The sequence below is a fragment of the Nansenia antarctica genome (genome assembly GCF_963989245.1).
Source record: "Nansenia antarctica genome assembly, chromosome: 12".
In the NCBI taxonomy this organism is placed as follows: Eukaryota; Metazoa; Chordata; class Actinopteri; order Argentiniformes; family Microstomatidae; genus Nansenia; species Nansenia antarctica.
The window spans coordinates 17,591,110-17,614,809 of NC_137682.1; the positions used below are offsets into that span (position 1 = coordinate 17,591,110).

Genomic DNA, 23,700 nt, shown 5'->3' on the forward strand with positions numbered 1-23,700 from the left:
CCATTCCCCGGTCGGCGTGAACGGTCCGTCTCCCGTCACGACAGCTGGGTCAGGGCCAGGCCAGCACGGGAACGCTGATCAATGCCGCCCTCCCTCCCTCCCTCCCTCACGAGCAGCCTCTCATAAATAGCGGGTGTCTAACACGCCCTTGTCCCCCCCCCCCCCCCCCTCGCCTCCTCTTCATGAAAATGATTACGGTTGTTTATGCTGGCAGACCTCTGCTAGAGGAGGGGGAGGCCTGACATGGCCAATGTTTGTGGAGGAGACTTCCTCACAAGAAAGCGGCAATTAGTTATTAAACGTCTGTGAATCGAGAACACATTTTCCCTGCAAACCCCAGAGTCGTATGGATGTAATTATCTTTGCATATGTCTATCATTAAACGGGGTGGTGAGTTGCAGTAAAAGGGTGATTAGGGATCGTCGTGGAAATGCGGAAAGGCTCATTAGTGACGAGGGAGAAACGAGCAGAACACAACGGGAAGTGTGAGAAACGGCAGCGGATGATCGTTAACGAGTCCGTGCCGGTGCGTGCGTGTGCATAGGACTGCTTTTGCTTTATTACCGATGCGCAGGTGGCACAAACTGTAAACATAAACAGCATTTTAGAGTGGGACCCCCCCGGTGGTGGAATTGAATACACCGTAGGTGGGCGGGTCTAACAGAGAGTTGGTCATGGGGGTCATTCGTTTCCTTCAATCAAGCTGCTCTGACAATGAGTTTGACATTTGACATTTTAACCGTTTAGCAGACGCTTTTATCCAAAGCTTTTATCCAAAGTGACTTACAATTAGAGATGACAGGGGGCAGTCTCCCTGGAGTCATTCAGGGCTAAGTGCCTTACTGAAGGGCACAGATGGTGTTTCCCAGGTGTGGATTTGAACTCATGACCGTCTGATTATCAGCTCAACTCACTATCCACTAGACCCCCGCCGGGCACCCTCAGTTGTGATCCTGCCGAGTCATTGAGGTGGTGTGTGTGTGCGTGTGTGTGTGTGGGTGCGTGTGTGTGTGTGTGTGGTGTGGTGTGGTGTGTGTGTGTGTGTGTGTGCGTGTGGGTGCGGGTGTGTGTGTGTGTGTGTGTGTGGTGTGGTGCGTGCGTGGTGCGGTGTGTGTGCGTGCATGCGTGTGTGGTGTGGTGTGCGTGGTGTGTGTGTGTGTGTGTGTGTGTGATCCACGACAGCCCTGGTTGCTGGTCCCTTACATCAGCAGGCGTCTCTGCACCTCCTCCCAGGCCGCGTGTCTCCTGTCGTCTGTGTACATGCGGAACAGGATCCGCAGGCCGCACGCAAGGCTGCCCGTTTCCTGCTTCAGCAGGTTGGGCTTCGACTTCCCTTTAAAACCTGAAACACAGACACACATGGACACACACAAATGCACACGTTCATTTCCAGCTACACAGAGCCACAATGGTTGTCCCCCGTCCCACCCCTCACCCCCCTGTCAACATTCCTCATCATTGGGACACCCCTGCAGTGCAGCCAGTCACCCACCTGCCTTCCACAGCATGGTCCTCTGCTCGTTGTTGGAGTTGAAGGCCTTGGCGAAGCGGTGGGACTCCAGCAGGCAGTCCAGCAGCTTGAAGAGCTGTTCTGAGGTCAGGTAGCGGTACATGCCCTGGTCCTGGGTCTCCACGCGGACGTCAGCCTCCTCCACAGCATCTCTCTGGAGAAGACAAACAGAGTGTTGGGAGATAAGGGTCAGGGGTTCCAAAGAATGGAAGAGTGGAGCTGTGCCACGCTGGGAACTTGTTGGCGCCACTATGGGACATTTTAACACTAGAACAGCCGTGCCTTTTTGACCTACTAAAAGATCCTCTTTACAAGTGCTCAAGCTGCTATTTATACACAACGACCACTAGTAGGCCGCTTGTAAATAAGCTTGCTTCCTACACAGAAAAACGGCAAAATAGCTTTATATTAGCTTATCCTGATGTGATTTTGAAAATGGAAGGATACTGTGTGGTAGAACGCACATATCTAGGAAAAGTCATGAAAGGAGGGTCCTGTTCTAGTGTTAAGACAAATTAAACTATATATTTAGCAATGATAGAGTAACTATATTGGAATCGCCAACGACATTGTTGTTAAAAGTGAAAGCGTTTTGATGATGCTCCTCAGTGATTCCAGCATTTTAGCAGAATCTATATGATGCATTTTGACATGAATAAAGTAAACGTGAGTCTGGTTTTGATAATGCGATCCAGTGCCACACGCTGTTCCAAAAAACCCTGGGAAGAACCCTGAAGGTAGATATGATATATGGTAGATATGATATGCACACACCCTGATAGCAGTGATAGAATTTGAGGTTGAGGTGCCAAACAGAAACTTCCAGAAGTCTGGAAGGGAGACGTTACCTGAGCGGCAGCGAAGTTCTCCGCATCCTCCTTCTTACTGGTGGCGGGGAAGAAGACGATGTCGTCTATGGTCTGGATGAGCTCCAGCTGCACCACGCACTTGATCAGCAGAGCCGTGAACAGCCTCTGTTCCTGCAACTCTGTGGGACACACGGACACAGACACGGACAAAGTCAATGAGGACAATGAGGGAGATTGTCAAACGTCTGTGGTGAGAGCCATCCGTTCAGAAAGAGAGAGGGACTAACTCGCTGGGGTCCTGTTTCCGGGGCCGTCCTCATACATGCCTGAGTACTGACTCTGCCGTCGGTTCTCCAAGGCGGTCGCCCTCTCTGCGCTGTTGACGGAATGCTGGTCCTCGGCACGGGACTGGAGGTCCATTGACCTCTGGGAGACGGAGTCCTGAGAACACAGAAGAGAAAGTGATTTAGTTGTGAGGTGGGTGTGGTCGCATATATGTACATATATACAGGGGTGCACATAACTTTTTGGGGCCAGTGCTCAGAGGAGCACCTAGGGATGCTGCTTGGTGCTCCCCGAGCTCGCGAGTCACGACCCGTCCCACAGGATGGATGAAAAAGGGATACATGGATAACTTATATTAGCAAAACGACATTTATTCATATATAAAGATGAACGAACAAATGATTGTGTGCAAAACAAAAGAAACAAATGCAAAATCAAATGACTGCTCTTTAAGCATGAAAGTCTGTCAGACTCCTTTAAACACAATGAAATCAACTGATCTCTTTAAGCACTGCTCTGTTCTGTAAACACTGAAATCAACTTTTCAACAAAAAGTTACAGCCTAAGCATTTATTTATACTACAAGCTTAATCGTCATCATCACTGCTCTCTTGACTGCTGTAAATTATCACTGTCCTCAATTTCAACCATGGTAGAAGATGTTTTTTTTGTGATCAACTTTTTTTTTTTTTTTTGGGTGCGCAAAAGCGCCCTCATGCGGCTGATCTGCCGCGCAGCATGCATTTTGGCGACGCATGCGCACTGGCGCACCAGTTATGTGCACCCCTGCATATATAGATAGTATATATAGTATGGTATTAGATAAGTATGGCATTAGATAAATATATATTAAATGTAGATGCTACAGGTCAAATCATACTGTGGACTGTCAGAGCTGCCAGTGTGCGATCAATGATCAAACAAGAGCATTCTCTGATCTGAACATCTCGGAGCACAGAGGGGTTGTTTCCCTACCAGCTGTTTGTCTGACAGGTCCTGTTGAGTCATGTGATCTCCCTCTGGCCTCCATGTTAGCAGCCTGACAGAAGAAAAAAAAGAAACAAAGCGTTGGTTTATTTGTCTAGTAGTCAAATGCAGCACATAAATGGACACTGTCAAGATTAGATCTACCTACAATAAACAGGTAACATGCTAGTGTAGGATGCATATCATAGATAGGGTGGTTAGGGATGGGGGGGTAGGTGGATAGCTGACAATCCAAATATATTCGGCAACTAACTCTATAACTGTCGTATTGTCTAGAACTTGGCGACGTTGAAATAGTAATTGTTGAAATAAGAGTTGTCGTCGCTGATTTAGGTGTGAGTGAGATAATGAACAGCAGCTGACGTGTGTGGGATGGTGGTCTTGAAGATGTCCAGCATGCAGTTGCAGGTCTTGTCCCAGATCTCCGGGGTGAACTTCTCTCCGTTGAGGATGACCACGTTCTCCAGGCAGTTGGTGCCGGAACGAGCCAACTGTTCGTTATCTACAGGGGAGAGAAAGAGAGGTGGTGTTAGAGGGGGGAGAAGAGAAGGACGGAGGAGAGAAGAGGAGAGAAAGAGAGAGAGGTGTGGTGTTAGAGGGGGGAGTAGAGAAGGACGGAGGAGAGAAGAGGAGAGAAAGAGAGAGAGGTGTGGTGTTAGAGGGGGAGTAGAGAAGGACGTAGAGAAGGACAGGAAGAAAGAAAGAAAGAGATGCCCTTCTCACCTTGCTGCACACACCAGTACAGCTGAGACAGGATGTCGTCCAGCAGCACGTCACTGAGAGACTCGAAGTACTGCGTGAAGACGTCCGAGATGGCGTAAAGTGCGTGGTTACAGGTAGTGGTCATCCACTCGGCCTTCTGCCAGGATCCAAACAACACAGGGCCGTTAAAACATGGTCAAAATGATACCCCCTGAGTATCTCCACAGAATAACGATCCGTGCTACGCAGTATGACTTCCCCAGGGCTATAGAGTTCTGAAAAGAGACTTTTTAAACTACCTCTACCTACTTTCTCTCTGACATAACATGGTATACGGTAGGATTAAATCAGTAGGGCTGAACAGTAACACACTCTGTACTTCAATAACACTGAGCAGGGAGATGAATGCTTCTCTATTACTGGTCGTTGGGATTGGTGTTAGTCTATATGGAACCTCATCCCCAGGCTATTGCGCACACAGCCATAATAAAGTATTTGTTATTATTGGATTTCAGCGAATCATACAGCTGCGAGTTTTCGCTACGAATCTTCGCTCCGAATCAGGGGGGGGAGGAAGTGGGAGATGATTGATGGAGCCTAAGCTCCATCCGGTGAACAAATGGAAGGCCAAGTTTGATGTGGTGGTCCACCAGACCTTTCGCACGTTTGGGGGGCGGAAGTGTCTGGAAACAAGACTAGTTTGTACATGGAAGCGGTGTAGCAGCAACTGGTTGGGGACTGACCTCCGTTTGCTGCTCGGGAAGCTTCATGTTGTCGAAGATCCTGAAGACGATCCTGAACAGGTCCTGCCACCAGTGCTTCTCAAAGGTGTGGCCGTAGGTCTTCATCACCTCGAACATCACCGTCAGACCTCTGAGGACAGACGCACAAGAGACAGACACACACGGACCTGTTATCTGGATTATACGGCCTATCGTATGATGATATTGCATTTCATCATAACCTGTACAGTGTTTTTTGCACTACTGTGTCTACTGCAGTAGGACCGGTCCCGCTGTAGTACGACTACCGTCACTTTATCACTTGAATACTTTATTATGACTTACTTTACTTATTTTACTTTATTCGATTATTGGTGATTTTGTATTCTGCTGCAATGCCAATGTTGAAGAACCTGAGCCTAAGAATGTTACTCTTGTTTACCCCGTACATTGGATGTGATCAAAGCAATTCTGATTCGGATTCTCTGACTCTGTTACCATCTCTTCAGATAACACCATCTCTCTCATAAGGAACCTGCATATTACTTGTTTTTCCTTGATTTTTTGGGCTGAATAAGGTGCGCTTGTTTTTCCTACCTGGTCCTGACGTCCAGTTTACACCTGTTGATGACGCAGGAGAGCTCAAACAGGATGGGGAACCACCCCCGCACCCAGACGCGGTCGTCTGGGGCAACATTCATGTCATCGCTGGTGTAGTCTTTGAACGCCTGCCAGAAAGAAAAACAGCAGTGTTCACTGATCTGATAAACCCCCACCATTCATGCGCACGCGTGAGCGCACACACACACTTTAATGGATTAAGCTGTATTCACTGTTAACCCAAGGTTTTCTCTCAATTTGCCCAGCTGCCAATGCAGAAAGGATCTCACACACACGCGCACACACACACACACACACACACACACACACACACACACACATCCCTGGCTCTCCTACGTGCACACACTCATATAGCCTATCAGCCTCTCAAATAAGTGTTAGCGGCATCAGTGTCAGTGACATGGAAGTGCATCTCCCATGCAGTGGGTCGGGACATAAAACAACCGCCTGACGCTTCAGAAGGTCAGCCTGGCTGGCACTGACCTGGGGCCTGTCGGAGACGTATTTGCCGCAGTGGCGAATGAGGCGGATGGCCTCCATGCTGGTGTCAGGGAAGGAGGCGTTGCAGGCGAACTCTGACAGACACTTGACCGCGTCCTGGAAGGAGTCTATGGTGGCAGGGAAGTGCTTCTCAAATACATTCGCTGAGAGATGATGGAGAAGAAGGAGATGAAAGAGAGGAGGTTCAGAGGAAAAACTGTTATTTGAAGAAGATGTCGTCTGTCAATCAAAAATTATTAACAGTCAATTATCATTCAACAGACTCAAAAAAAAAGAAAAAAAAGAAACTAAATTCTTACAAGGTGAATCACACACACACACACACACACACACACACACACACACACACACACACACACAAAATAACCTTGCAGTGAAACAGACATCTCTCTAAGGTGTGTATGGTGAGATGTGTGTGTAAGTGTGTATGGAGGTGTGCTCAGTGTTATTGATGTGTGTGCGCGCACGGGGGGAGGTAACTTACTGACGATATGACCGGTGGTCTGGAAGGCCAGCTCCACGATGCTCTCGTCATGGTCGGAGGCAGCCAGGTGGAAGACGGAGAAGATGTTCTTCCAGCCTGAGCGGATGTTCCCCGCCTGGGAGTTGACCATCTGGGCTATACACCTCACCACCATGTCCCTGATGGTGGGAGACCTGGAGGTGGAGCAGGAGGAGGAGCAGGAGGAGGACACATTCAACCATGAGGAACGATGCTCTTTCAGCTCTTCATCAATGCTAGCCCGTCACAAGCTTTATGTGTTTGTAGAAGCACTTTATTCAGGCGATCTCTCTTTTTCTGATGGAATGTTTTGACATGATGGTTTCCGACAGCAACTGTTGTCAAAACGGAAAGGCTGGCCTATTTCTCTGCTGGTTGTGATGAATGAGAGAGTACCCGCCACTGACGAGGAGCACTGCACACACACGCATGCACGCACGCACGCAGACTCACACAGACACACACAGACACACACAGACACACACAGAGACACACAGAGACACACACAGACACACACAGACACACACACAGAGACACACAGAGACACACACAGACACACAGAGACACACAGAGACACACACAGACACACACAGACACACACAGACACACACAGATACACACAGATACACACAGATACACACAGACACACACACACACGCACACACACACGCACACCACTGCGGGGCTTCCATGGGTTTATGTGGCTCAGTGCCATCTCCCTAGTGCTGGAGCACTCTGCCTCTCGAAATCAGTGGGTGGATTTAGGCCAGGTAGTCTAACTACGTCAACACAGAATCAGACAAAATAAGAGACAGGCAATAACAGGGGTTGTGTGGTGGAGTAGGTGTTACAATCTAAAACCAAACAAATTGAGACGGGCAACAATAATTTGTTCAAGAGTAGAGCAATCGAAATTGATTGAATCAGGTTGGTGAAAGTGCCTGCTGCCTCGCGTCTGGTTAGGTCCAACTGTGCTGCTTCACTGGCTGCCTGTGGTTTGACACAGCACAGTGACTCAGGCAGGCCCGCTGCAGCGGAGAGACAGGCGGCCCTGAAATGTGAACCACACAGGGGCACAATACAGGCCTTGTGTGGCCAGACTACTGGACTACTACACACAAGCTCAGGACTTTGTACACATACTCACGCACGCACACACTCACGCATACACTCACACAGCCTCTCTCACACACACACACACACACGCATGTGCGCACACACGCGCACACACACACATGCACGTGCGTGCACACACACACACACACACACACACACACACACACCCACACACACACACACACACACACACCTGTTCTTTTTCATGATGTGCTCGAAAGGCCTCAGAAAGTCCTTCTGGAATCTGAAGTTGGCCAGCTCCCCCTTCTCTAAAAACTTCATGGAGAGCTGCCTGAGAGAGTCCACGGCAAAAATAGCTACATCCTCATTGGAGTTACATCCAACCTGAACAGGGGAGAGAAACACACACACACACACACACACACACACACACACACACGTCAATATCTGCTGTTCAAAGCACACTAGCCATTCAGACAACACTCACAATAACATAGACATTTTTATGATGAGCGTATTACACTCTTTTCCTGGATTAAAAAACAACACGCACATGTCATAATGTTACAAGAAACATATCTTACTGATGATCTTATACTGATGATCTGTTTTTTTTTTTTGATATGTGAAAAAAGTATAAACGCACTTGCTGTGGTGACGAAGCAAATTCCTATATGTGTAATGCATAGTGGCAATAAACGTTATCTCAATCTCAATCTCAATCTCAATCAATCTCAATCTCAATAGGAAAAGTGAATAAGGAATGGAAAGGAAAAACTATGCATAATATTGGGACTAACCACAGCAGGGGTGTAAGTATTCTATTTGATCCTGAATAACATAGAACTGCAGGAGTTTAAGGATGATCTTGGGAGAAAACTGTTTCTCAAGTGTAGGATTGCAGATAAAGTATATTCATTTTTGAATATTTATGCCCCCTAATGTGTGTGCAGAGACAAAACGATTTTTTCTGGATCGGAATTTCCTGGCTCTTTGGTATTGACATACATGACATCATTAAGGGTGGAGGCTGGAATACTGTCTTGAATCTGGAGGTGGATAACAGCCCACCCACAATCCATTCACCAACGTATTATGGTAAAGCAGTTGAAGCGATTGGTAATTTCTGCAAAAACGTTCCACCATAAGCCGCCTCCAAAGTCATTTCCAATTCCAATTCCAATTCTTGGAAATACCTTTGGAGACGGCTTATGTTAGAGAAATGAACATTCAATTCACGGTCAACAGCTCTGGTGGACCTTCCTGCCAATTGCACGCTCCCTCAAAACCTGCCTCTATAAACCTCTATAGCACTTCAACACGACACTGGCCCACTTACACGGATGGTGCTAAACGACTCTAAAACAGGCCCTCTAAATAAGTCATGTAGCACTTGAGACACAGTGCCCCCTCAAACAAACACTAGAAATTATTTCTTCGACGACCCTGACTAGCCCAACGCCATCTTTTCCAGTCACATTCTGACTCTTTAAGTCAAGGATCCTTCAGGACTTTATGGCTCATTCTGGTTTCCATTCCTTTTTTTTTTAAAGTATTTTTTTCTGAGTGGGGCAGTTCCACTCATATTTTTCATTTTTATTGACAGTTACAGTGAAGATTTAGACAGGAAGGATGGGTGAGAGAGAGAGGAGGGGTGACATGCAGGATATGTCCCCGGCCGGAATCGAACTGGGGACCCTGCGGTTACATGGTCAGCGCTTAACCCGCTACGCCACCTAAGCGCCCCTGGTTTCCATTCCTTGATTGTTTAATGTGATCAAGACCCGGATAAACAGATTGGTGTAGTAGTCTCCAGCAAATCAACATAATTGATTATTAATGACAAGAAACCTGCCAAAAAATGTCTAGAATATTTACCACCGAAAGTGTTTTATGTGGTATTTACCTCGCTACAATACTTTGAATGGCTACAAAATGATCCCACACACCCACTCTGGAATGTTGAATTTTTTTGGGGGGGGGACTTTATTCACCCGTGGCACTAAATGAGTTAAAGCAGCGAGAGGACTGATGGAAGCCCACCTTGTTGAAGTGGTCTCCTATAACCTCCCAGATTCTGGACCACTGCAGCCGGATGCGGCCCATGTTGTAGTAGGAGATCTCCACAATCTTCTGTAGGCTGAACATACGGGGGTGCGTGGGCGAGGCCAGCTCATCCATAGAAACAGCACACAGCCAGCGCACAAAGTCCACTGAGAAACGCACAGAGAAACGGGAATCAATGGACGATCAGAAACGGGGCATGCCATGGCATCAACGTCGTTTCACCAAGAGCCGACAGAGTCAGTCCCTCAACGAATCATTGTAACGTCAGTAAGAACACTCACCGATGGCATTACCGTCCAATCTGGTAGAACCTGTGAATATCCTAAAAAGGGACAAAACACATGACGATATTTTAGTCACATGCCGATAGGGACGGAGGGTCACCGGAGACACGTCAATCAACCATAGGATTCAGTGAGAAAAGTCAGTGAAAAAACTCTTCAAACTAACAAAAGAAAATAAAAATACCATGACGGTACCTGTCCACAGCGACCACCACGCTCTGGGAGCTGGTCTCCCCGATGGACTCCTGTATGCTGGCGATCTGCTTACGATCCACGGTCCCTCCTGTCGCAGACAAAACAAAGGTTTATTACGACATCTCCTGCTTGAACCAGACACAACAACAACAACAACAACAACAACAATACACACCTTTACTTTCAGGCAGAAGTACAACTACTACTTCTTTTTTTTTACCCCGGTTGAGAGAGGACGGTGGCGTTACTTGTTCGCCGCTTCTCCGTCTGAAATCTCGGTGTAATTGCAGTATAAAGACTAGATTGTCCTACAAAGACACCTAGACTTCTTCTTTTTTTGTTTCTTTTTATTATTACTACTCGATCTTTTCAGTTTGTAAAGCGTCTTGAGTGTCTAGAAAAGCGACTCTATATAAGACTAATGTATTCTTATTATTATTATGAAAAGGGGAGGGGCGCTGACCGAGGCCCAGGTACTCGTCGTTGCTCTGCTCCTTGGTGCTGGAGATGAAGCCCTCCTTCCCGCGGACCGTCCCTGAGATGTAGCGCGCCTTCACCCCCGTCCCTATGAGCTGGGCCAGCTCCAACTGACTGATGCACCGCAAGATCTGAGGAGGGGAAGACACGTGCACACACACAGGCACATGCACACGCACACACACACAGGCACATGCACGCACGCACGCACGCACGCACGCACAGGCACACGCCACACGGACATACACAGAGACATCAGGGAGGGAAACGACACTATATACTGTAGATGGAGATGGAGAGAGGGAGAGAGAGAGGCAGAGAGAGAGAAACAGTGAGGCAGAGAGAGAGAGAGGGAGGGAGAGAGGCAAAAAGAGAGAGAGAGAGAGGCATAGAGAGAGAGAGAGAGGCATAGAGAGAGAGAGGCATAGAGAGAGAGAGAGAGGCATAGAGAGAGAGAGAGAGGCATAGAGAGAGAGAGAGAGAGAGAGAGAGAGGCATAGAGAGACAGAGAGATGCTGATGTTCAGTTAGACTGAGAGAGATGCTGTGACAGACCTCGTGCCAGGAGTTGCCCAGGTAGTTGCCATCTGTGTGGGCGACAGTGATGAGGGTCTTGATGGTGTCGATGTTCTTCTGCTTCATCTCCGTGATCCCAGAGCTGGCCGTCAACAGGGTGAACCTAGCCAGGGCCTGCACATACGCATCCCGCTCCAGCTGTGTGTGTGTGTGTGTGTGTGTGTGTGTGTGTGTGTGTGTGTGTGTGAGCGAGATAGAGAGAGAGACAGCCAGATAGAGAGGGGATGGGGGATGGGGTGGCAGTGAGGGTGTGTGAGAGGGGCAAGAGAGAGTGAAAGAGAGGAGAGATGGAGAATCAGAAACGCACACTCCCATGTCTTCTCAACAATCATTAGTGCAATGTGTCATTATTCTAACATATATTATGATGATAGTGAAATATGTGAAAAGCCATGAAATATTTAGTTATTTTTTCAAGGAATATGGACATATCAATATTTGATCTTCTTTCAAACAATATCTATAGATAAAGGTGATGTAATTGAACCAAAAATAATGAAAATTTAATTTAGTTGTAATTTATTAAACAAAAAATGAACAAAGATGCCAATTTATACTGGGGAAAAAAGAACTCCCCATGCAAAGCAGCCCCAGTTGTTGTGCTCAAATGCTGTCTTTGGTTTCCGCCAAACATGTCTTCTGTCCAAAGCACATTGTTCCAGAAGTCATCTTGTTTGTCTAGGTGTTCTCTGGCAAACGTTGTCTTGCCTTGATGGGGTTTTTGTTTTACAGCAAGAGTTTCCTCCTTGCACACCTCCCATGAAAATCAAACTTGTGAAGTCCCTTTCTGTTTTCTTTTTTTTATGATTTATTTATGGGTTTTTCAGTTTTACAACACAAACACAGTGCAGTCCCTTTCTGACGGTAGATGCATGTACCGTACATCAACTGTGGCAACCTGTAGGACCCGTGATGACATTTTAGATTGTTGGAGACTTAATTAAGGATCTTGCGGTCTGCTCTTTGGCTGAACTTGCTAGGACAGCCTGGCCTGGCCATGTTGGCAGTTGTTTTTAATGTTCTCCACTTTTTGGCAATTATTTTCCGGATGGTGGAATGACTGACTAATTTTGTGGAGATAAACATTTTTTTTAATCCCTTTCCAAACTCGTACGCATCTACAACCTTCTTTCTGAAGGCTTCAGAGAGCTCTTTTGATCTCACTTCAACAATCAAGAGCAAACCAAATTAAACGTCTGAGGTTTAAATAAGACAGGCTCCTCCAAAATAACTCTTTAACAATGTTCTAATCAGAGGCCCCTGATGTGGTGCACTTGATTATCATTTTAGGCATTTTAAGTAGTAATACATGTGGGGATGTCCTAACTTTTTCCTCACAAGAAAATTGCATTTCTATGAATTACATTTTACAAAACAAAAGAAATTTGTTTAGTTATTACCTCCGTCTCTCAATATGTTGAAATATATTGAAAAAGACAAAGGTTTTCATGGGATGTCCTATCTTTTTCACATGACTATGATTGTAACTCTTACTCCTTTGGGAATGTTAAGACGGCCATGGTACCTGGATGGTGAAGATGCAGGCTATCCGGATGGCAAAGCGGATTCCCTCCAGACAGAGAAAGGCCACCTCAGGGTCGTCACAGTCCTGCAGGCCCACACTGAAGGCTGCTAGGAAGGGGGTCCACGCCAGCTGACGGACAGAGGAGAGAGCTAATGAGTGAGGGCTGCATGGGGGGGCAGGGCTGTATGGGGTCGGCCTGACGGCAACCATACAAGTTCAGTTTATTAACATGAAAGTGGGTTTAACATAATAAAGCAATGCCATGGGTCCCTAGACATACATGAGGGTCCAAAAGACTGGTCTGTTGGTCCAAAAGACTGGTCTGTTGGTGTGTCTATGTTACCTTAAACATGGGTCTGACGTGCTCCAGGTGTGTGGCGCTGGTGAAGGGGGCCTGGACGTGACTCACAGCCTCCATCAGGGCCTTGGCTGTCTTGGCCATCTGTTCCATCTCCACGTTGTACAGCAGCCTCCTCTGCTTCTCACTGGCCACACCTGGCAGAGGGACACACCAGGGCCCAGTCATTCAAAACCTTTCATCTGGATCAAAATTATCCCGATTTCTTTTCTCTGATCCAGGATCAGATCCCCTGTATGATCTATCTGATCCTGGATCAGAGATATTTTTTTGAATCTATCAGCTCCCCTTGATAACCTGAGTTGCTGCTGAGTTGCAACAACAAGTAGAAGAAATTGTCTCTGTGTTGAACACGAGATGGGTGGCCAGTTCTTTTCGCACAGTGTCTGCTGTTTGGAATCATTTTGAGTCACTATGCATACTTCAGCTTTGCTAGACAGATGAGAAATGCATAGGAAACTGTATGAAGGTCTGTTAAAGCGGCTGACTTCAAAGCAGTTCGTGTTAGATTTAGCACTCAAGTATGACACGCCTGCAGGGTCTCACATGCAGGCCAGATGTCAGACAGTTTTGAGGTCAAGTCTGGAGTTCGACAGGGATGTCTACTGTCGCCTTAGGATAAACAAGGAGAAGACAAAACTGATGAGGATTAACACCCTGACCACCATCCCTGTCACCATAGACAAGAGACCCATCAAAGAAGTCGACTCCTTCACCTACCTTGGCAGTATTATCGATAAACAAGGTGGCACAGACAGCGATGTCACTGCCAGGGTAGGCAAAGCTAGAGCAGCCTTCATTATCCTGAAGAACATCTGGGCCTCAAGGAAAATAGCAACACCAACGAAGGTGCGCATCTTCGACTCCAACGTCAAAAGTGTCCTTCTCTATGGTGCGGAGACGTGGAGAATGACAAAAAAGACGATACAGAAGATCCAGACATTCATTAACAGCTGTCTGAGGCGCATCTTCAGAATCAGGTGGCCGGACAAAATCAGCAACAAGGAGCTGTGGCAGAGAGGGAGCCAGGAGCCAGTAGAGAGCCAGATCCGGAGAAGGAAGTGGCGATGGATTGGCCACACCTTACGAAAGCCAGCAGATACTACCACACGCCAGGCCCTGACTTGGAACCCCCAGGGGAAGCGGAAGAGGGGAAGGCCCAAAAACAGCTGGAGGCGGGACACAGAGGCAGAGATGAAAAGACATGGTACCAGCTGGGGAGAGACGGAGAAGGTAGCCCAAAGCCGTGCTGGATGGAGAAGAGTCGTCAATGGCCTATGCTCCACTGGGAGTTAAGGGCCTAAGTAAGTAAGTATGACACGCTTCCCACTGATTTGTGTTATGAATGTCATGATGATTGCAATCACTTTTTATTGTCAAAATTTGCGCAGCTCTGCTGCAAATACAGGGAGAGTCAAGAAGGGAGTCAAAAGACGATTGCGATTACTATCGCTAAAATAATTGCAATTGCTATTTCTTGCCACTTTTTTGATTCTGTCATGGTTACTCCCTTGAGGAAACGTCAAAAGGCACATCAAAAGGCAGGGGTACAGTTGCCACTGCTCAACGAACCTTTCCTCTGTTTCGTTGTTCCACTTGTTGCACCTGACAGCAGCATCCCTCTTTCTCAACACCATGTTCACATATGTGCACCAGAGAGCACCAGATCCTATTGGTCAATGTCAAGGAACATGTTACAGGAGTTATCAAACTAGAAATTCTGACATGCTAGACTTTTCATCGGGGCGTCCCAGACACAAGATCGCTGATCTTGATTATGTCACGCTTCAAGGGGCAAGACGCCCGTTTGTCATTCCCGACGTTCATATTCGGGCCTGTCACTGGAAATTCGTTGCCGATGACATCATGTAAAAATCTTGCTGAATTTGTGTAGTCTGATCCCGACATAAAGCTATTCCTGTGTCCATTTGATATGCACACCCTCTTCACACTGAAGGCAACAAACACACAATGGCTTCTAATCAAACTTTTCCAACTGAACATGCAGACACAAGCACAAACCTTTCGATTGGGCAAATAGTTACGCAATCTAAAGCCCTATTCGTACGGTACTAGTATTATCTGGGGACCTCATGTGATTTATAAATTAGCGCCCAACATGCTTTCATTCATAAGAATGAATTTGCACCCAACATGCTTTCATTCATAATTTCGACCTCAGCAGAAAAACCATGGCAGAAAAAAGGAAAACAAAAAACATTGCAAACGACCCAAATCAGAGATGCTGATTCACACGGGACTAATATTATCACACCACCTCTGTGTTTGATGAAGTATTAGAGGTAATTTGCGGTGGACTACTTTACTACCACTTTTACTTTACAAATTATGGACATGGCAGATTCGCACAGGATTAAGATCACAGATGACCTCTGCAATTATTACATATTAGAGATCCCCAGATAATACTAATCCTGTGCGAATAGGGCTTAATCCAACGAAAAACTCAGACATCTTTAACGGCTTTGGAATCTTGATGGAAATTTTACAACGTCCACAAAGACATCACCAGATGAAGAACTCTGGATTATCTCCGAAGCTGATAACTTGAGAAAGATCAATTACTCTTCAATAGGCATTTAATATCCGAGACTGCGAAACAAAATCATCTTTGACACGCTCAATTTCAAACAGTAATGATATTCTCGTCAGGCTCAGACACAGAGAGAGAGAGCCCATATGACTCACTCTGCTTGTTTGATTTGAGAGTTAGCTCCTTCGTCTCTTTCATGGCGATCTTCTTCCCGGCGATCTCGTCGTATATGACCGACAGGTACTCCTCTGGCAGGTCCTTGCTGTCATTGATCCCTCTGTTCATCTTGATATATTGCTCTTTAGTCATTTTGTTCTTTACCTTTAAGAAAGAAAGAGACACAGAACAAAAATATATTCTATTCACAGTGTACCTGTACAGATGTGGCCAGTGTATGTAAAAAGCATTTTTACAATGGCCTCTCTTTCACTTCGACATGTGGCCAGTCGGGGCTCAAACCGGCGATCTGCCAACCTTGCGATCATTAAACACCGGCTCTACCTCCTGCGCCACAGCTGCCCCCCAGGCTGAAGTGAAGTGAAGTGCTAGCTTCCCGGAGGCTCACTCTATGGGCTTACCTGCGGACTGTGAAGGTCTGTTGTCAACATAATGATCGAATAGGCGAGGACGTATGCCGTATCTGCACTCGCAAACTCTGTTTGCCTGAGGAGGGAGATAGGAAGAGAGAAATAGATAGAGGGGAGAGAGAGAGATGGGGGGGAATAAGAAAATAAGAGTAAGACATAACACAGATCAATAAAGAATTCATATTTGGTTGGAATTCTCATAACATCATTTTTCTGTGAATTCACAATGCATCGAACAGAAATCTGACCTTCTCGGTTTGCATCAACAGTTCAACATTCTACAGGCCAAACTCACCCCTGGTTGCATTCTAAATATCTAGCAGCGAATTTCTCCATAAGCCGGTCGATTTTCTGGGCCTCCCCAGGTAGACGGAACCCCTCAAGGAAGATGCGGAGCGCGGAGACGAAGTCTTTGCCCTGGAAGTCCATTTGGTCCACGTAGGCATACATGACCTCTTTAGTAAAGCGGTCATTGTCCCCCAGGAACTCGCCTACCTGAGTCTGAGAGGGAGAGAGAGAGAGAGAGAGAGAGAGAGAGAGAGAGAGTGAGAGAGAGAGAGTGAGAGAGATAGAGAGAGAGATAGATAGATAGAGAGAGAGATAGAGAGAGAGAGAGAGAGTGGGAGAGAGGAAGAAAAGTAATGAGATGCAAAGGGAGAATCCATGACACACAGATAAACAGACACAGAGAGAGAGAGACAGAGAGAGAGAGAGGGAGAGAGGGAGAGAGGCAGGGAAAGAGAGAGAGAGGAGGGAGGAGAAAGATGAGTAGGGAGAATCCACAGAGATTTAGAGATGGTATAACAGGAAAACTGGCTTGCTAGTTTGACTATCCAAATACACCGTATGATTCATTCATTCACTCCTCAATCAAGAGCCAATTTGTACACATTGTCTTGACTCGTGTCTCCCTCCACTCAGACGCACATTGAAGAGGAACGACTCTAGCCTGCAGTAAATAGGAGAGTTGATGTGTTAATTACATGTTGCAGTAACTCCTCTGTGCTCCTACTCTACCCGCTGCTGTCAGTCGACTCTAGAAGCTGAAGCAGGTATTTTCAAAACACTCATTAATGCAGATTATTAGCGTTAATTATCCCCCCTCGAGGCCAGCCAATCAACCGAGAGAGAGATCTTCACTCGTTAAAACGAACATTTGCACTCAGTGAAGGACTCCCCAGTCCATCTTGGAGTGGGAGGACGGGTGTGTGATGGTGGTGGAGGAGCATTAGGGCTAAGTGCTCTGAGTAGAGTAGATAAACATGCTCACCGTGCATATACAGCAATAGGAAATAGAATGGCTCTTTACCGAATCAAGTCTCTCTTCCTGGTGCAGGAACTGAGCGAGGTCTTCTTGGGTGGTTCCCAGCATGCCTTGCTCTTGAAGGTACTGGATGCCCCTCTTTGGTTTCTTGTTGAACCTAAGCGCAGGGCAAGAAGGCAACGTTATGCTTAGGGTACACTAAAGGGCTCTGCACACAGCGTGCGATTTCTGTTGCGCGTCAACATTCCATTTTGAAGTTTGAATGGAAGTCTATGAGAACATCGCATTTCAACACACACGGCCCCGATTTTAATCGCACGGCGAAAATTCGATTCCATTCATTTTGAATGGGACAAAGCACACGGCGTGCGAGTTTTGTCGCACTGTCAAATTTGTGCTTTTTCCCATTCAAAATGAATGGAATCGAATTTTCGCTGTGCGATTAAAATCGGGGCCGTGTGTGTTGAAATGCGATGTTCTCATAGACTTCCATTCAAACTTCAAAATGGAATGTTGACGCGCAACAGAAATCGCACGCTGTGTGCAGAGCCCTTAAGACTCGCTGTTTTAGTATCACTGGGCCATTTTAGGAACCTGATTAAGGATTCCTCAGTAGAGAATGGTTGTTGTAATTGGTTGTTACATTTTTTAAATATATTGCCTGTGTAAATTGTGTCCTTTTATGAGTGTCCTGTACACTCACTCCTGTACACTCACTGAACACTTTATTATTTATCATTCATTCAGGTGGTGTAATGTGTTTTTCTTGGCCCACTTTGGGCCTGTTAATACCAATCAATCATCGCTTGAATGCCACAGCCTGTTTGTGTATTTTTGCTGACCGTGTGCATCCTTTCATGGCCACAATTGACCCATCTTCTAACGGCTACTTCCAGCACGATAATGCACAGTGTCATAAAGCAAAAGTTGCCTCGAACTGGTTTCATGAACATGACAATGAGTTCAGCGTTCTTCAGTCGCCTTCCCAGTAACCAGATCTGAATCCAATAGAACATCGTTGGGATGTGGTAGAATGAGAGATTCACAGCTTGAAAGTGCACCTGAAATTATCTGCAGGAATTGCGTGATGCAATCATGTAATCATGGACCAAAGGAATGTTTCTTGTGGAATCAATGCCACAAAGAATTGAGGGTGTTTTGAGAGCAAAAGGAGGCCCTACCCAGTATTAGTATGGTGTTCCTAATAAAGTGTTCAGTGAGTTTATGTTGTAAACAGTTCACCCTTGAAAAAGAGACTTTGGTCTCAAAGGGAATCCCTTGGATGAATAAAGGATAAATAAATAATAAGGAGCAGGATAGATTTGCCTCCTCAATACTGAAAAAAGGGCACATTTTATTTTGTACCCCAGTGTGTTACGGTTAGCATGTGTAGCATAGCACATCATACAGTAGTACTGTCTATCACATCACATCTATGCCAGGGGGGAGAACGCTGGCTTACAGGTCGATGCCCTGCTCGATGATCTCCTTCTGCTGTTTGAGGACTTCAAACTGCTCTGGGTTGTCAGTGCCTGACATCTGAGTGCTGTAGCTCCCGATGCCTGAGGAGGCTGTTGAGTCCAGGGAGTTGACGCTCCCGTAGCGGTTGATGGTCTCTGGCGCCTTCGTCTCCGTGGTCTCCTGCTCCACAGGCTTCTCCTGACCTGGGAACAGATGAAGAGAGATGAAGAGGGACAAGCAAGGAAGAGTAAAGAGGCTGAGAGAGAGAGAGAGAGAGAGAGAGAGAGAGAGAGAGAGAGAGAGAGAGAGAGAGAGAGAGAGAGAGAGAGAGAGAGAGAGAGAGAGAGAGAGAGAGAGAGAGAGAGAGAGAGAGAGAGAGAGAGGAGAAGTGTTTTCCCCCTTAGATCTTGGGAAGAAAGAGAATAACTTGGTTGGGAGAAGGAGTTCAGTAATTGAACAGGAGATTTCCGCACTGCAGAAAGGGATTGCACGCACGCACACAGACACACACGCGCACACACACGCAGAGCTGTGTGTGTGTTAGTGTTTATGAGGTTAAGAGCACATTAAAAGGTCAGTTATCTACTAAAGCTGCTGGCAGCAGATGAAGCGGAGCTGTAAGATGGAGGTATGTGTGTTGTTTGTAGCCGGAGGGGCTGGCTAATACAGGATCATGATGCTGCTGTGGGTGAAACAGGACCGTTGGGTGGTGGCCTGCCTGCCTGCCTGTCTGCCTGTCTGCCTGCCTGTCTGCTTGTCTGCCTGTCTGTCTGCCTGCCTGCCTGTCTGCCTGCCTGCCTGTCTGCCTGCCTGCCTGCCTGCCTGCCTGTAACAGACATTGTACACTGGTCAGGCGATCTTATTACTCATCGGAAACTCCCTAAAAGATTCAGGACCCCATCATAGTAATGTGAGCTGGCAGTGTGTTTCCTTGTCTGGTGATGCCTGCTGTGGGTAGCGAGAGGAGCGGAGGAGGGCCAGTGGTGGCACAAGAGTAGGTAGTGATATTGTTGTGTTCATGAGTAACAACACCACTAGGATGAATAATCGTTGCCATTTCCGATATTGTGTTCAGATGCAATCACAGTGCAATCCCATCTAGGCCTATTTTGTTATCGACGGCGGTGTTCTAAGCAAGTAACACAAGACGAATGCAAATGACAAGACAGATAGGGTGTCTAAAGCACACAGGACTACTCAAAGCCTCTTTAGCCACCACCACCACCACCCGCTAAACTAGACAGCGAAAGGACTCCTACTGTTACTACGGGAACCAGTCAATCAAACACTCAAAAACATTCTAATATTACCTGCTCTTCCTTTGAAGTCAGCCCACATAGGCAAAGAACAAAGGGTGAGGGACCAGCGTTAAAAGGGAAAAGTGAAGAGGTACTATCTACTGTAATTATGCAAAACATGTTTCGGAAACAAACGAACAAATTGGTCTCAATTACGCAGAATATTATATTATAACAGATTTTCATATTCGAGTGAGAAAGTTCAGCTGAAAGTCACCAAAAACCATGGTCAAATACAGCCAATGTAATTTCATACCCAGGTCTACACTCAAACAGTTAGATTAGCTTTCAGCATGGTCACTAAATGAGCTGGCTCTGATGCTTTTGGCAAAACAATCCTCCTGTAGCATTAGCAAGCTGTTTATGAGTTCGGCTGTGTTAGTTGGGTAGCTCAAAGTGCCGGCAGTTAGCCTGAGGCTAGCCTGCAGATCGCTTCAGGGAACCTGAGGGGATTTTTTTTTTTGCCTTCTAGCCTTCTTCTTAGAAACTCTCCCTATCCCGCCCGGTTACAGCCCTTTCCCTCCTTGGCTAAGCAGTAATTCCCTTCAATTCCCTTCACAGTGGAAGCAGGGGATTTAGCCAGCCAGCCAGACGCTGACAGTAGCTCTAGTCGGCCCCAGACGTGTGTGTCATCATCAGTTGGTCCAGGGTATCGCACTGTATTAGCCTCGGCCTGGTGTATTAGCCTGTCTGTATTAGCCTCTCACGGTTGATAACCTGCCCTTTCAGGGTCCTGCTAGACATGCTCCGGAGTGCTAACCTTCTCTCTCAGGGTCTGTATTAGCCAAACTGATGAATACCACCCTTCACTCTCACCCCAGTTAACCCCAGATAACGATGAATGACACAAAGAAAGAAAGGAATAAGAAAGAAAGCCCTGCAATCACCTGGCAGTCGCGCCTCTAACTGAATCTCCCCCATCAACCTTATTCAGTCAATTCTACAGGCAAAGGCAACAAAGTACAAACGGATATTTGTACTCGTATGCCCCCACGCTTCAGCATGGAAATGTAGTAAACAGACACTACAGGATTCCACCACTACTGATATGGAGCCTTGAAGCTGCTGTGAGATGTTTTTGTTCGAGACGTGACATGGTACCAGGTAATGGGGAGCTAGGATTCAAGCTGTGCAACCAAACCCTTTCATCTATCCACAAAGGCCCAGACAGAGAGCAGGACTTCCCTGGAATGACTAAAGACTTTTCTCCCCTCTCAGGATCCATAATAATCATAATAATAACAATAACAACAACAATAACAATAATAATAATAAGATGGAAGTAATAATATAATAATAATAATACTAATAATAACTAATAATACTAATAATTATCATAATCATAACAATCATAATAGTTTTATTTGCCATACAATGAATTTGTTAATGGTATTACTTTTTGCCCTAGGCACTAGGTGCTCTAGGTGCTCTAAAACCCCAAATGCTGCAGCCACAAGGCATGTTTTGCTCCACATCACTGTCCCTTCAGTCTGATTGGTTGAGGCTTGGACAGTAAGAAATGCATCTGGATGGATCTGTCCCAAAACATCTAATGCATATCAGTCTCTGACCCTCAGTCAGTCTGCAGCTAGTTTGTTCAGTCGCTTCTCTTACCAAGGCTAGTCTGGGAGTTGGGGTTGACATACTGGTCCTTGCTCCACTCCACCATGCACTTAAGGATGGACACAAGGCACTCTAGGCCTTTCTTCCTCAGGGTCAACTCCTGGTAGTGGACAGAGAAACGTTATTTCAGAAAACATTACAGCAAAAATACACAATGTACCCAAAAGGCACGTGTTTTTTATTTTATTTGTTTGTTGGATGAACAAAATAAGAACATTTCTGAAACGCCACTTAAGTATTGTATTATCACCACTCCATTTGTGATTGGCTGGCTGTCTTCATCAGACTCTACTGAACGGTCAGTCTCACCTGAAGTGGTGTTGTGCCGAGCTCATGTCCCGCCCTCCCCTGGGCGATCTTAGAGAGGTCGTTCACCAGCCTCTCAAATATGTTAGCAGCATTCAAGTCACAATCATAATTCACATAGATATCCACCACACTCTGGGCATCTGGGAGAATCAAAGAGAGAGGTGAAAGTCAGTATTGGTGTTCACAACCATCAACATGTTGGAACGCCTTATGGTTAGACACATACAGTACCTGCACATATTCTAGTGAGGGTCTGTATAACCATCCACTTGTGGTCGTAGGAGCTTGTGGAAGTCTCTAGAATGTACAGGAAAATCTCCTTGAAGAACACCTGCGGAGCGAAAGCAAACCGTGACTGTTAAAAAACAGAAATGGGGACAAAATAACAAATGCCAGAATTTTTTATTTAATTATATATATTTTTTAAACACCACCAAAAAACAACAGAATAGATCTTCATAACCGAACTTTCACTTGAGTGCTTAAGTTATAAACACATGCATCTTGCACTGTACTGCACGTTGACCACTCATCTATGACATCATTACATCCCCAAAGAACATCAGTCTCCGGAAAGGAATCTGATTTCCTCCATGGCCACAAACGGAGCAGATACAGTCATCAACTTCAGTTTGAGGACAAATTACGGCCTGAGCACCGTGGAAGTGGGTTATAAATCAGGAACCGACGGCAAAACAGGTAATACCCAAACTCAATCGCACTATGGCAGAACTACATTACAGCCCCCCCCCCCGCGATAAACCAGCTCTCCCATCCATCGCCTGTGTCAGCTGCCTGCCACATTGAGAGATTGTGTCAGTATGTCAATATCAGAATGTATGAGAGGTTTACAACATCGGGGAGAGGCAGGGAGAGACTGGCATATGGGAAACCTGACAACCAATAAGCAATAGAGACCTGGTTCGGAAGAGGAAACAACAGGGTGAGGATGATGGAGAGAGCGAGAATGGAACAATAATGGAGGGACATGGGGGGTGGGGGGGGGGGGGGTTCTAGCTTTTGGGGGAGGAGAAAAAACAACTGCTGGTCAAGTAGTTACCTCGATCTGCATCTTGAGATGGGTCTTGAAGTGGGAGAGCAGGGTGAGGAAGATGGAGAGCGAGAGTTCGAAGACCTCGGGCACGGAGGACACTCCGTTCTTGGACAGCGCCACGCACAGGTACTGCTTGATGGCGTTGATGAACATCTCGTTGGTCTTGAAGATGGGCCCGGCGTTCTGCAGGATGGACAGGAGCAGCTGGAGGGACAGGACTTTGGAGCGCAGCTCGTGGGACCTGGGAAGAGGACAGATACCATGTTGAGTAATTTATTTTACTTTCTTTTATTATTATGTTATTTTTTCTGAGTGGGGCAGTCCCACTCATATTTTTCATTTTTATTGACAGA

General features: G+C 46.4%; 1 protein-coding gene across 1 annotated transcript in view; it reads right to left on the reverse strand.

The window, feature by feature from the left end:
* Positions 1-23,700, reverse strand: part of arfgef1 (ADP-ribosylation factor guanine nucleotide-exchange factor 1 (brefeldin A-inhibited)) — a gene marked incomplete at its 3' end in the record, with an annotated part of 63,637 nt that overhangs the window by 4,192 nt on the left and 35,745 nt on the right. The window contains exons 10-37 of the mRNA XM_080543603.1: positions 23,354-23,588; positions 22,525-22,624; positions 22,294-22,433; positions 21,976-22,084; positions 19,065-19,266; positions 17,648-17,759; positions 16,634-16,839; positions 16,330-16,414; positions 15,907-16,072; positions 13,183-13,334; positions 12,840-12,968; positions 11,294-11,452; positions 10,726-10,870; positions 10,263-10,350; positions 10,065-10,105; positions 9,760-9,929; positions 7,949-8,100; positions 6,622-6,794; positions 6,120-6,280; positions 5,613-5,743; positions 5,037-5,166; positions 4,315-4,450; positions 3,955-4,093; positions 3,580-3,643; positions 2,607-2,760; positions 2,359-2,498; positions 1,493-1,664; positions 1,204-1,342 (exon numbers count right to left, since the gene is read on the reverse strand). Of these exons, the coding sequence (XP_080399729.1) occupies positions 1,204-1,342; positions 1,493-1,664; positions 2,359-2,498; positions 2,607-2,760; positions 3,580-3,643; positions 3,955-4,093; positions 4,315-4,450; positions 5,037-5,166; positions 5,613-5,743; positions 6,120-6,280; positions 6,622-6,794; positions 7,949-8,100; positions 9,760-9,929; positions 10,065-10,105; positions 10,263-10,350; positions 10,726-10,870; positions 11,294-11,452; positions 12,840-12,968; positions 13,183-13,334; positions 15,907-16,072; positions 16,330-16,414; positions 16,634-16,839; positions 17,648-17,759; positions 19,065-19,266; positions 21,976-22,084; positions 22,294-22,433; positions 22,525-22,624; positions 23,354-23,588 (3,930 nt within the window). The remainder of the gene's footprint in view (positions 1-1,203; positions 1,343-1,492; positions 1,665-2,358; positions 2,499-2,606; positions 2,761-3,579; positions 3,644-3,954; positions 4,094-4,314; positions 4,451-5,036; positions 5,167-5,612; positions 5,744-6,119; positions 6,281-6,621; positions 6,795-7,948; positions 8,101-9,759; positions 9,930-10,064; positions 10,106-10,262; positions 10,351-10,725; positions 10,871-11,293; positions 11,453-12,839; positions 12,969-13,182; positions 13,335-15,906; positions 16,073-16,329; positions 16,415-16,633; positions 16,840-17,647; positions 17,760-19,064; positions 19,267-21,975; positions 22,085-22,293; positions 22,434-22,524; positions 22,625-23,353; positions 23,589-23,700) is intronic.